The sequence below is a fragment of the Priapulus caudatus genome, unplaced genomic scaffold, assembly GCF_000485595.1.
Source record: "Priapulus caudatus unplaced genomic scaffold, Priapulus_caudatus-5.0.1 Scaffold76, whole genome shotgun sequence".
NCBI classification, from domain to species: Eukaryota; Metazoa; Priapulida; class Priapulimorpha; order Priapulimorphida; family Priapulidae; genus Priapulus; species Priapulus caudatus.
Genome location: NW_014577137.1, coordinates 88,842 through 101,452, shown reverse-complemented (window position 1 = coordinate 101,452; position 12,611 = coordinate 88,842). Strand labels below are relative to the sequence as shown.

At 47.2% G+C, this 12,611-nt stretch overlaps 1 protein-coding gene across 2 annotated transcripts in view; it reads left to right on the top strand.

The window, feature by feature from the left end:
- LOC106821533 (tyrosine-protein kinase Src42A-like) overlaps window positions 1-12,407 on the top strand; it is a 20,241-nt gene extending 7,834 nt beyond the window's left edge. Inside the window, exons 3-11 of one of the 2 annotated variants that reach the window (XM_014826386.1) lie at window positions 6,218-6,339; window positions 6,618-6,781; window positions 7,114-7,285; window positions 7,620-7,778; window positions 8,916-9,015; window positions 9,465-9,546; window positions 9,979-10,135; window positions 10,503-10,762; window positions 10,827-12,407. In XM_014826386.1, the coding sequence (XP_014681872.1) occupies window positions 6,218-6,339; window positions 6,618-6,781; window positions 7,114-7,285; window positions 7,620-7,778; window positions 8,916-9,015; window positions 9,465-9,546; window positions 9,979-10,135; window positions 10,503-10,714 (1,168 nt within the window). In that variant the 3' untranslated portion in view covers window positions 10,715-10,762; window positions 10,827-12,407. Of the gene's footprint in view, window positions 1-6,217; window positions 6,340-6,617; window positions 6,782-7,113; window positions 7,286-7,619; window positions 7,779-8,915; window positions 9,016-9,464; window positions 9,547-9,978; window positions 10,136-10,502 lie in introns of both variants that reach the window. The other variant, XM_014826385.1, reaches the window with a different exon arrangement.
- The last annotated feature ends 204 nt before the right edge of the window (window positions 12,408-12,611 follow it).

Sequence of the window (12,611 nt, the reverse complement as noted above, 5' to 3'; positions counted from 1 at the left end):
ATTGCTCGCTGCATTTCTAACGATTTCAAAACAAATACTCATCAAACAGCTTACATCTTTGTTTCTCCTTCAACAAGAGTGTTCACTTGTTATAAAAACATATTGCCTCTGTGTAACAAGGCGTGGCGTTGCCTCCCTCTACCCAGGTCCTCGGTCCGGCTGCGGTAGGGTTTCCTCCCACGGTAGTTGACAGTAGCGTCGATAACGAACAAGAACACAGGATTCTATAATATACTGCACGTGATTATATTGACTCTAGAACTGCCGTATACAATTTGTGATATCGACCGCGCCACGTATCGCGTACAATGTATAGCGCTACGAGAGTACAACGTAGTTGTTACCTTAAACTTAGAACGATGCCCAGATCACTCGGCGGTGTGCAGCTTCGGAGATAGTACGGGGAAAAGGAGTTTGTACGAGATGTCGGGGAAAAAGGAGTTTGAACGAGATGTCGGGGAAAAAGGAGTTTGTACGAGATGTCGGGGAAAAAGGAGTTTGAACGAGATGTCGGGGAAAAATTAACAAATTCTGACATGGTATGTCCGTGACCGTGAAAGCAATGTAAGCCCAATTAAAGACGCATCCGTGGTCACATTGTGTTTATTTGTTATGAGCCGCACTGCGATTTTTCGCTTGACGACAAGCTACGCAGAAAAGTGCAAAATATCTCCGTCCATGAATTTATTCTATAGAAGCCCCCATGCGTCTGGTGTTCCCCCTGCGGCGTGCGCCGTGTGTGGGCCTTGACTATATGTTAATAGCATGTGATTTTCCGACTAACGGAACCCGGCGTGCCCGGTAACAGTGATTGTATATTAAAGCTGAGACGTAAACAAATGTTGTTAAAACGCAAGCGTGCGTGCGTGACCCGTTGCTGTGCATTTGCACGATTGTTGTTGCATGATTGATGATGAGAGCCGATGGGTCGCGTGGAGTGTGACGGGGTTGGGTTGGCGGCTGCTCCCTAATATTGCTGGGCGCGGTGTGTCTCTCACCTTCACCCCACAACACGAGAAGCTTCGATATTTGAAGCCCCGAAAGAAACCCGTTAGAAAGGCCGCAGGCATCGATATTATATATAATAATATAATCAAGAGCTAATAATACGCTAATCTTTAAGGTATTATTAGCTCTTAAGATAATACCTTAATACCTTAAAGATAATACCTTAATAAGATAATACCTTAAGATAAGGTATTATTAGCTCTTGATATAATAATAATAATCGATATCATTTTAATATGCTAGGCTGTCTTATTAAAGTTACTGTAGGGGGAGCGCGCCAAGTTCTAGGTAATCGACGCCCACCATGACACTCCTGCGTATTCTCTGTTCCTCCACGGGGGCAGTTAGTTCCCTCTAGGTTTACAACCCTTACACTGGTATGCGCTTTGTCTCCCTGCCCAGCGCCCTCTGGCGGTACAGCGATCGCACGTGCTTTGCCTTTTCCCGGGCGCCGCTCTCTATACGCGTGCACGGTGTCTGGCACGTCTGCATTCATTCATTCGTCTGCTCAGCACGGATGCTCGGTTCACATATGACGGGAGGGTAGTAGGGCAGGACTTGTTACGCTGAGGTGACTGGTGCGTTCATCGCGTGTTGGATAAGCTTACCCTAGCGCGATCTACATTATATACGTCACTAATCCTCATCATCAGCAGCAGCGACGGAAGCAGCCGTACCAGGGGGCTGTGCACTGAGGGGCAACATTGCAACCAGCAACATTGCAACCAGCAGGACTGTTGGGGCAACATTGGCCTGACGTGGACTCGTAGGCCTGCTGAAGTGTGCCACAGATCGTCGGCCCATCTATATCCATCTATACACGCGCGTACCTGCCTTTGACGAAGTGGTTAGTTAGTTGGGACTAATCGCTGTACGGATGTGAGGGTGTATACTGTATATATAGCAAACAATCGTCTTGCTGTTTAGACATTCGAGGTCGGATTTTAGGTTTGTGTAGATCGCCCTAGTTGTTTGTGGCATTGCGTAGATGCTGCGCAATATATCATAACGTTTGATGCCATATATATATATATAATATATCAAGAGCTAATAATAATTAGGTATTATTAGGTATAGGTATAGGTATTATTAGCTCTTGATATATATATATATATATATATATGTATATATATGTATGTATATATATGTATATTACTATATATATATATATATATATATGTATATTCTATATATATCATATATATATATATTATGCTATGATTACTATATATATATATATACCTTTGATGCCGATGAGATCGTATCAAAAATCGTTTTATTATTCTAGTGGCGGGATCGACCTAGTAATGCGTGCATATTTGGCAGATTTTGTTTGAGGGCAGGAGTGCTTGCAAGGTCTACTGCCCTACAGTAGTACTACTGGGCTGTATTCGAAAGTCAAGCGCCCGAGGAATTGATATATACGCGCTGGTGATGTGATCCTTTCGAGATTCGCAACCATTTCCTTTCGTTCGAGGTTTTCTTCGAGGTTCGATCCATTCAGCCGCGAATTTTAAAGTGACGACAGTGTTATTAGTACCTATACCACGCGACTATTCGAGGAATAAACACAGTCCAACTGCCGCGGTCAGTGCTCGTCTAACCCCAAAAAAAGCTCGGGCATAGAAGAATCGCTGCTATAATAAGAAAAATAAACAATCATTATCACAATCGTAATAGTTGATGATGGCGATGGCCTCTCGTCGTCTTGGCTGACTCAGCATTCTGCACGCACTGGCGTCTGCCGTGATCAATTAAGAATAGACCATAGACCTCGTTACGAAAACTGGTGTGTTTTTTAGCGTGAAATGGCTTAACGGAGCGTCGGCGAATGTCACGGGGGTACAGCAGCAGTACACAACTTACTGCCGCCGTAGTTGTCGCTATTGCCGCAGTTGTTTAACTCTATCGGTGTTGTGTGTATCTAGACAAAGAGTGCTGTATGGAGGTAGGCAGGAGTAGCTAGGACCATCCATGCAGAGCTGCTGAGCGCGTCTGTGGCTCATGCCCTAGTTACGGCACTCCTGGGTCACCGCACATCTCTTTCACTTTTGTGTTTGCTGCAGGTTGCCATTAGGCGCGCATTACAAGAGCGAGTGCTCAATTAAAGCCGATAAAGCGTCGGCAGCCCATAACGGTCTTCAAACAACTGCAGGCGGCGTCGGTGTGCGTGCGTGCGTGCGTGCGTGCGTGCGTACGCGTGGGCTGGGCGTACGCGTGTTGTGTCTGCGTGTGCGTGCGGCGTGTGATTGATTGGGCGTGCACCACGCCCGCGCGTGCAATGTTTACATCTCTGTAGCGTGTGGCCGTGTCCGGTTGCTTGTATGTGTGTATATGTGAGCGCGAGGCGGGCGTTCTCATTTGAGAAAAAAGGAATCATTTGAAAAATATACCCTTGAAAAGTAATCTAAACAATAGTACTTGGCAGCGCTGCGCAATTCGACCAGGGGTTTATATTTTCTATGCTGCTATTTCCGCCGGTTGCTCTCGCACTGGCATCCAGGAAGTGCGCAGGGGTTTATAAATGCGTTGTTGTCAATTTGCGGACGTGTGACCGCGTGAATGTCTCTAGTAGGTCATTAATCCTTCACGCGGGTTGTGGTTCGGCTCACAGGCACTTGAAGCGTTTCAATAAAATATAATGCTAACTAAATACGAAATCTATTTACTTAGTACAAAATTCTTAATGTTTCTATTACTATACTAGCCAGGCCTACTCTCTTTCACCTACGGCTACACCGCCGATAGTTTCCAACCACTGCATTACCGGCTGCCATTGCTCTCGCGGCGCGACTGTTGCACGCTTGCACTAATATAGAGAGCAGGTAAGAAAGCGCGATTCCAAAATTCGCTCGATTGCTCGCTGCATTTCTAACGATTTCAAAACAAATACTCATCAAACAGCTTACATCTTTGTTTCTCCTTCAACAAGAGTGTTCACTTGTTATAAAAACATATTGCCTCTGTGTAACAAGGCGTGGCGTTGCCTCCCTCTACCCAGGTCCTCGGTCCGGCTGCGGGAGGGTTTCCTCCCACGGTAGTTGACAGTAGCGTCGATAACGAACAAGAACACAGGATTCTATAATATACTGCACGTGATTATATTGACTCTAGAACTGCCGTATACAATTTGTGATATCGACCGCGCCACGTATCGCGTACAATGTATAGCGCTACGAGAGTACAACGTAGTTGTTACCTTAAACTTAGAACGATACCCAGATCACTCGGCGGTGTGCAGCTTCGGAGATAGTACGGGGAAAAGGAGTTTGTACGAGATGTCGGGGAAAAAGGAGTTTGAACGAGATGTCGGGGAAAAAGGAGTTTGTACGAGATGTCGGGGAAAAAGGAGTTTGAACGAGATGTCGGGGAAAAAGGAGTTTGAACGAGATGTCGGGGAAAAAGGAGTTTGTACGAGATGTCGGGGAAAAAGGAGTTTGTACGAGATGTCGGGGGAAAAACGCAGGGCGCAGAGAAAAGATGACCTACGTGGCAGAAAGTGGAGACCCGAGTGTCACGACACGACGTCACGCGTCCCGTTTCACGACGGCAGCCATAAAATCCTAGGACCGGCAGGGAGCCATAAAGGTCCGCTCTGCCATGCAAATTGCTCTTTTTTATGATCGCCGAACATCAAGGAATTTGCCGAACGAAAGGTTGTTTATAAATCGACTTGTTTTTGGAATGGCGAAGCGTCTATCCTACATCTGTTCCTAACCGAGCTGTGTCACGCGAAATCACACAAAGACTGACGAAATTCTCGCGTTTGCTCCATTTGCGCACGAGATGTTACAAACTTAAGTATGGCTAAAGGCGGCGCCAAGTTTGTAACATCTCGTGCGCAAATGGAGCAAACGCGAGAATTTCGTCAGTCTTTGTGTGATTTCGCGTGACACAGCTCGGTTAGGAACAGAGGCAATATGTTTTTATAACAAGTGAACACTCTTGTTGAAGGAGAAACAAAGATGTAAGCTGTTTGATGAGTATTTGTTTTGAAATCGTTAGAAATGCAGCGAGCGATCGAGCGAATTTTGGAATCGCGCTTTCTTACCTGCTCTCTATATTAGTGCAAGCGTGCAACAGTCGCGCCGCGAGAGCAATGGCAGCCGGTAATGCAGTGGTTGGAAACTATCGGCGGCGTAGCCGTAGGTGAAAGAGAGTAGGCCTGGCTAGTATAGTCAGTATAGTATAGAAACATTAAGAATTTTGTACTAAGTAAATAGATTTCGTATTTAGTTAGCATTATATTTTATTGAAACGCTTCAAGTGCCTGTGGTTCGGCTGCAAATCCCCCTCCGATTACACTGCTTAAAAACGCTGGCGTATAATGCGAGCATATCTGGGTAAATTAGCTTCATACATCACGCGATACAGTTCTGCATGCGCCCTGCGCGATGTGTGTGTGTGTGTGCAAAGTGTGCCGAGTGAACGCGTCGCCTCACCTCGCTTCACTCCGATTGTAGTGTTCTGGTAAATCGGCGCATTATGTTTAAATATGTACCATCCCCCCTGAAACGATCACATCCCTTTACATGCTCTGCAAACTACACCTACATGTAGTGCGTGAGTACAAATCCGTAGCTGTATGTGCAGCTACTCATAATAAATCAATTGAAAGCAGCACAGCCTGTTCTGGGTTGACAGATCACGCGTCAACAAGACGTTCAGAGTTCGGTTGGGGTAATCATTATTAGATTGCGTTAGTAAATCAATTTTCTTACAGTATCAACTTATCAAGCATCTGCTATGATAAAGTGCTTAGGTAATCCTGAAGTATAGGAACAAGAGCAGCATTCTGTTCCTGGAGGAGCCACAAGTAATAGAAGCCATGTTTTAGCAATGAAAATCTTTACACTTTTAGTTATAGTAGTAGTAGTAGTCCGTAAAACTGAAGGACTTGAAACTATGAGCATGTGTCTAGCTTATCTGAGACGTAAATGCATTTAGATGTTCCCTAATCGTTGATTGAGCAATACGCACTACTCACAGGTTGTAATCGGGCTAAAATTAATTTTGTGTTCGTGGAAGATTGCCTGGGAAAACTCCTGAGGAAAGGGTTTTGTCATGGGCGTCTGAACCCTGTAACAGGGATGTTGGCTGTGAGGGTGTGGCCGTGAGGGCGTGGCCATGATAGGCGTAGTTGTGAGGGCATGGCAGAGGGTGTGGCTGTGAAGGCGTGACTCTGACCGTACATTGTCTCTCGTTGCAGCTGGTACTTTGGGAAGATCAAGCGCGTCGAGGCAGAGAAACGCCTGCTCATCCCCGGCAACGAACACGGAGCGTTCCTGATCCGTGACAGCGAGAGCCGCCGCAACGACTACTCTCTCTCAGGTGCGGCTCGTCCAGGAATCGTCCCGCTTACGTACAGCTCCTGCGGGAATGCTCCGGCTCATGTGCGACTCTTGCGGGAATGCTCCTTCTTATGTTCGACTCCCGTGGCAGAGCTCCAGCTCATGTGCGACTCTTGGCAATACTCCTTCGATTTAGTGTGACTCATCAGGGAATACTCCCTCTTTGGTGCCACACCCTTGGAAGATTTCCGTCGTAGGTGTAGATGTTTAGGGGGATTTCTACATTGATTTCTACATTGATTCGTCTACGTTTTCCAGTGAGAGATGGCGACACTGTCAAGCACTACAGAATACGGCAGCTGGACGAGGGAGGGTTCTTCATCGCTAGACGGACGACGTTCAGAGATCTGCAGGAGCTGGTGGCTCACTACACAAAGGATGCTGACGGTCTATGCGTCAACCTTCGCAAGGCTTGCATTCGGGTAAGCGTAACACTGATAGACAAGAAAACGCAGTCTGTAACTGGAATTTAAGTACAGTGTAGCCCCGTTATAACGCGATAGTTGGGGTCCATAAAATGTCATCGCGAAAAAAGCGGGGTTGCACTAAATCGGGGTTATATATATATACGTCGCTATATAAGAGCAAAAAAAGGGGTCCAACAACTCATCGCGTTATATCCGAATTCACGTTAAATCGGGGCGCGTAAAATGGGGGTTCCACTGTAGTGAGTTTAATGACACCGAGGTGGTGGCGGTGGCGGTTTGTGTAGTGATACGCGATTCCTGAACTGTGTCGTTGTTTTTCCCGACAGACGGAGACTCCTCAGACGGAGGGACTCTCGCACAAGCTCATCGGCGATCAGTGGGAGATTGACCGCCGGTCACTGCGGTTCACACGCAAGCTCGGACAGGGTCAGTTCGGAGAGGTGTGGGAGGGACTGTGGAACAATACAACACCAGTAGCGATCAAGACCCTCAAGCCAGGTAGGTCGGAGATAGATGCCCGTAGTTGGCCAATCGCCATGGAAACTGCCTCCTCGGCTCATGAAAGCTGTTCCCCAGCACCCCTGAGCCATCTTCATTGCTAAATTTTGTCCATAACGACGACGACAATCACCGAATCGTCGTCATTCTTCCATTTTGTCCGTGATCATGTGTATGAGCAAATCAGCTTCGTTATTTGATGCTGTACGCATCCGCGGTAACGACCGAGCCGCGCGGTCGGCTTTCTCGCCATCGCCACGGTAACGACCGAGCCGCGCGGTCGGCTTTTCTGCCCGTCGCCGCGGTAACGTGACGCCATTTTTCCGCTGTGCAGGCACGATGGACCCGAAGGACTTCCTAGCCGAGGCGCAGATCATGAAGAAGCTGCGGCATCCGAAGCTGATCCAGCTGTACGCCGTGTGCACGCTAGAGGAGCCGATCTACATCATCACAGAGCTGATGAAGTACGGCAGCCTCCTCGAGTACCTGCAGAGTAAGTATGGTGGCGTCACGTGTCTGAGTGAGAGAGAGAGGCTGAACGTGTGAGCGAGAGAGAGAGAGGCTGAACGTGTGAGCGAGAGAGAGAGAGGCTGAACGTGTGAGCGAGAGAGAGAGAGGCTGAACGTGTGAGCAAGAGAGCGAGAGAGAGAGAGGCTGAACGTGTGAGCGAGAGAGAGAGAGAGAGGCTGAACGTGGTTATGCACATGTATCGGACTGGGTGTATCAGAGTAAGTATGGCTTCACGTGTGAGCGATAAGAGAGGCTAAATGTGGTTATGCACACATATTGGAGTAAGTGTTGCTTCAGGTGAGAGTGAGAGAGGGGGAGCGTGGTGATTCACACACGTTGGAGTAAGTGTTGCTGCAGTTATAAGTAGAAATTGGGAACGTGGTTATCCACACACATCAAAGTAAGTGCGGCGGAAGTTGTGTTTTTTTACGTGGGGGACTGGAACGATGTGCATGCTGTGGGTAGCGGCGGTGGGATGACTTTATCACAGAGATGATATTGCTGCCGACGATCATTATATCATTCACGTAAATTGAGCTTGCATTGTCGTAAGTAAATCAACAAGTTGGTCGGTTGGTGTGCCCCCGAGGGATTGAGTCGTAATCGATGCATGCCGCGGTGCTTTCAGTGGTTGTAATTGTTACTACCATGAGTCGCCACGCGTGGCAATAGCTGAGCTGTGGCTATGCAGCGTAAACGCTACAGCGCTGCTACTGTCGCGTCAACGGGGAATTGCAACTTTTTTTTTTCAAGGTTTTAAAGTTGTAAAAAGTCCCTTAAACAGCCCTAAGCTTAGCCTGGCTGTCTTACCACAGCGTTTATTTACATTGTTTACGTCACGTTACAGTCATTATTTTGTAACGACGTCGCCTAGCCATCAGAGAGATTTATTACGTGACACCTCTCGTGGATCGTTCGGCGTCTTTGATAGGTACGAAGGAGTCCGCCATCCGTAAAATAAACTATCGGCGGATTTCTTGTCGACGACAAATCTGCATCTTATATTCGAGAACTAGTCCATTAGTAACCAGCTGTACACCTGTACAGTTTTGCGGTCTGTGAAATGTTAACCGTCTGCCGTATGACATGTATTGACTGTTCCGTTGTTGTTGTTTTGAAGCGGTGAGGGGCCGAGCGATGAAGCTTCCCAACCTGATCGACATGGCTGCCCAGATTGCTGCAGGAATGGCGTACCTGGAGTCGCAGAATTACATTCACAGGTGAGTGTCTCTTCGTAGTTGGCATGTGATACAGGGTAGTATAGTACCCTGGAGTCGCAGAACTACATTCACAGGTGAGTGTCTCTTCGTAGCCGGTATGCGATACAGGGTAGTATAGTACCCTGGAGTCGCAGAACTACATTCACAGGTGAGTGTCTCTTCGTAGTTGGCATGCGATACAGGGTAGTATAGTACCCTGGAGTCGCAGAACTACATTCACAGGTGAGTGTCTCTTCGTAGCCGGCATGCGATACAGGGTAGTAGATTGTGACTGTTGTTCATCTGATATTGGAATATTGACATGGCACACGTGCATCTAAGAAACGAGTCGGGATTAAGAAACGAGAAAGCAAAGGATGGATGAAGAAAATTCTCGTTTTTATTTTCAAACTGTTGCCAGTACTTTTTGTGTTTTGTTAACTTTTTGTGACTCGTATTCTTTTACCCAGGGATCTGGCAGCCAGAAATATCCTTGTTGGCGAAAGCAACATTGTGAAGATTGCCGACTTCGGTCTGGCTCGATTAATCAAGGTAAGAAGGTTGAGTGGGTTTAGATCAATTAGGGACATGAAACGTAACTCCTATCTTATACATAGAATTACCTTACCTTACCTACCTTACCTTACCTTACCTTTGCATTGAACTTGATTTCTTGACTTGGTGTTTTGATTTCTTCTCTATCTATATCTCTTCCCTCTCTCCTGCTCTCCCTCCCTCCCTCCGGAGCTCCCTCTCTACCTCCCTCCCTCCCTCTCTACCTCATTCCGTCCCTACCTACCTCTCTCGTCCTCCCTCCCTCCCCTTCCCTCCATACCTTCTTCCCTCACTCCTTACCTTTCTCTCCCTCTTTTCTCTCTCATTAGCTCTTTCTCCCTTGCCTGCTCTCTCGTTCTCCTTTTCACTCTCTCTCTCTCTCCCCCTCTCACGCACTCTCATACATTTTTTCTCTCGTCTCGCGTACAGGAGGATGAGTATGAGGCGCGGGTCGGGGCGAGGTTCCCTATCAAGTGGACGGCGCCCGAGGCAGCAAACTACAATCGCTTTACGATCAAGTCGGACGTATGGTCGTTCGGTATTCTGCTCACAGAACTGGTGACCTACGGCAGGATACCTTACCCTGGTGCGTGCAACACTCCCGGTCACTCAGACTGGGAGTGGTGTGGGGAGAGTTGTGAAAGAGTTGAGCGTTGCTGGCGTGGCTACGGGGTTAGGAGTTATCATGAAGGGGGTAGAAGTGTGCATGTGTGTGTACGGATGTGTGTGCGTATGTGTGCCTCTCTGCACATTTTGTGTGTGTGGGGGAAGGGGGGTTGTAGGGATGTAAATGAAGCAGGGATGGATACTGGCTAATGTAAGTGGAGTGGTAAAGTATGAAGTGGATTGCCTACTGCTGTGGGGATTCTCGAATCTTTCGGTCAGGGTTAGGGTTAGGGTCGAATCGCTAATATCGAGCTCGAACCACTAACGTCGCTCGCTGTTCTTCGCAGGAATGACGAATGCCGAGGTGCTCCACCAGGTGGAGCACGGCTACCGCATGCCGGCGCCACCTGGCTGCCCGCACGCGCTCTACGAGATCATGCTCGACTGCTGGCGCAAGGAGGAGCTGGAGCGGCCGACGTTCGAGACGCTGCAGTGGAAGCTAGAGGACTTCTTCACGCTGGAGGGCAGCGAGTACAAGGAGGCATCGGCCGCACACTGAGGCGGGCGGCGGCCATGTTTACCGAGCACGGCTCGGGACGGCGGCCATGTTTGCCAAGCGTCGCTCGGGACGGCGGCCATGTTTACCGAGCACCGCTTGGGACAGCGGCCATGTTTGCCAAGCGTCGCTCGGGATGGTGGCCATGTTTACCGAGTGTCGCTCGGGATGGTGGCCATGTTTATCGTCTGTTGCACAAGGCAACAGTCGTGCATGTTGCATAGAAGCCCCTTGATCGGTTCTTCTGTGGTAATGCCGGTCGATCGTTAATGAAACGGAAGTTATCAGCAGGCATGTACAATTTAACATTCATAGGCCCATGCAGAGCTGTATGCTTCTTTACGTACATATATACGTATATAAGTAAATGTGTGCGTGCTTGCGTGTGTCTGTCTGTTTGTCTGTATAGAACAGATCTGAAATAGATGACAAGAGCTGCTTCAGATGCCGTCACGTGTGCGTGTGTGTACAGGCAGCCAGAGCATTAAACTGACAGCTTGGTTTGATTTGCAATTGGCTTGCTTAGACTTGCACATGATGAGCAATCAGCACAGTAGTAGTGTGTGGTTGCGAATGTGTTATGCGTGCATATGCACGTACGTGCGTGTGTGCGTACGTGCATATGCTACTGTCAGCGTGCGTTCCCCACGTTTATGGCACTGCATATATTGTGACGTCCGCAGACCACTTCCATCACTGAAGACTCAGTGACCAAGCCTCGTTGTCGTTACCGTAGCAACCATTATACGTAATGCCCATTACGTATTCGAATGAAGGGCGTTTTAAGGACCTATAGCGTCTGCTTTATGTTTTAACATAGGTCTGCGTCACAGGAGTGTTGTCGTTTTTTCTCCACATTGCTAAAACCTATCTTTTCTGCTAAAATGCTAGTGATGGCCACTACAAAATCATGTGTACATTAGTCCCTAGGCTTTTATCTAGTGTTGGTGTTTCCTGAGATTACATTCGTTCTCGGTCAGAAATACGTAGATCTGCCATGCTTCTGGTGGTGACATTAACAGTTAGTAGCTTCATTCAAGTGTGCAATTTTATCCAATATCTTATCTTTATACAACGATCTTATCTCTATGAAGCCATGATCAAGCTGAGTAAAATTGTCAGCATTTACTGTTTGTGTATGTAATTTTGTATATAGTATTTTAGCCTATTTTAGCTTGCGCTTGTAATCCTGCTGTATTATACACTCTCTGGCCAAAAGATCATGAATTCAGCATGTTTGTGTTCGCATTTTTGGCTTTGGTCTGTAGGTGTAGTTGTTCTTCTAAAGGTGGTGTGTACATACATGGTATGACCTTGTCTCGCACTGGTTTGACATACGTTTCACAACTAACGGTGGGTTGATGGGCTTGCCACATAGACCACTCTGCATCAGTGTGAGTGACTTTACTTAGTTGTCGATAACATGATTTTACGAAAGTGTGAATCTCAATTAGAAACTATTTATATATATGCCGTTTTAATAATGTCTCTACTAGAAATCAATTGCGCTAGGAATGTGATCTTTGATGCATTAATATATTTTACCCGGAACCCTTGTGTTATGCAATGTTGCATCGTGTTTACAATTTTGTTTGCGTTGCGTGTAGTCAGTCAACGTGCTGTGTAAGTCTGTTTATAGTTGATGAACAGTGGGTTGTGAATAAACAGTGTTTCATACAAAGCTATATAAACCACAGCTTCAATGGTTTTGTTTTTATTTTCTATAAATATGCATTTTCCGTAATAATGCCATCGTTCGCCAGCTTCCGTCAAGCATCATCGTTGGGCATCTTTCACACAGAAGCTTCTCGGTGGCGGTGTCTAGTGATTCCATTATCGACCTGAACATCATCACCCAGCATCGTCCAGACAAGCTCCACCAGAGCTTCCTCCTCATCAA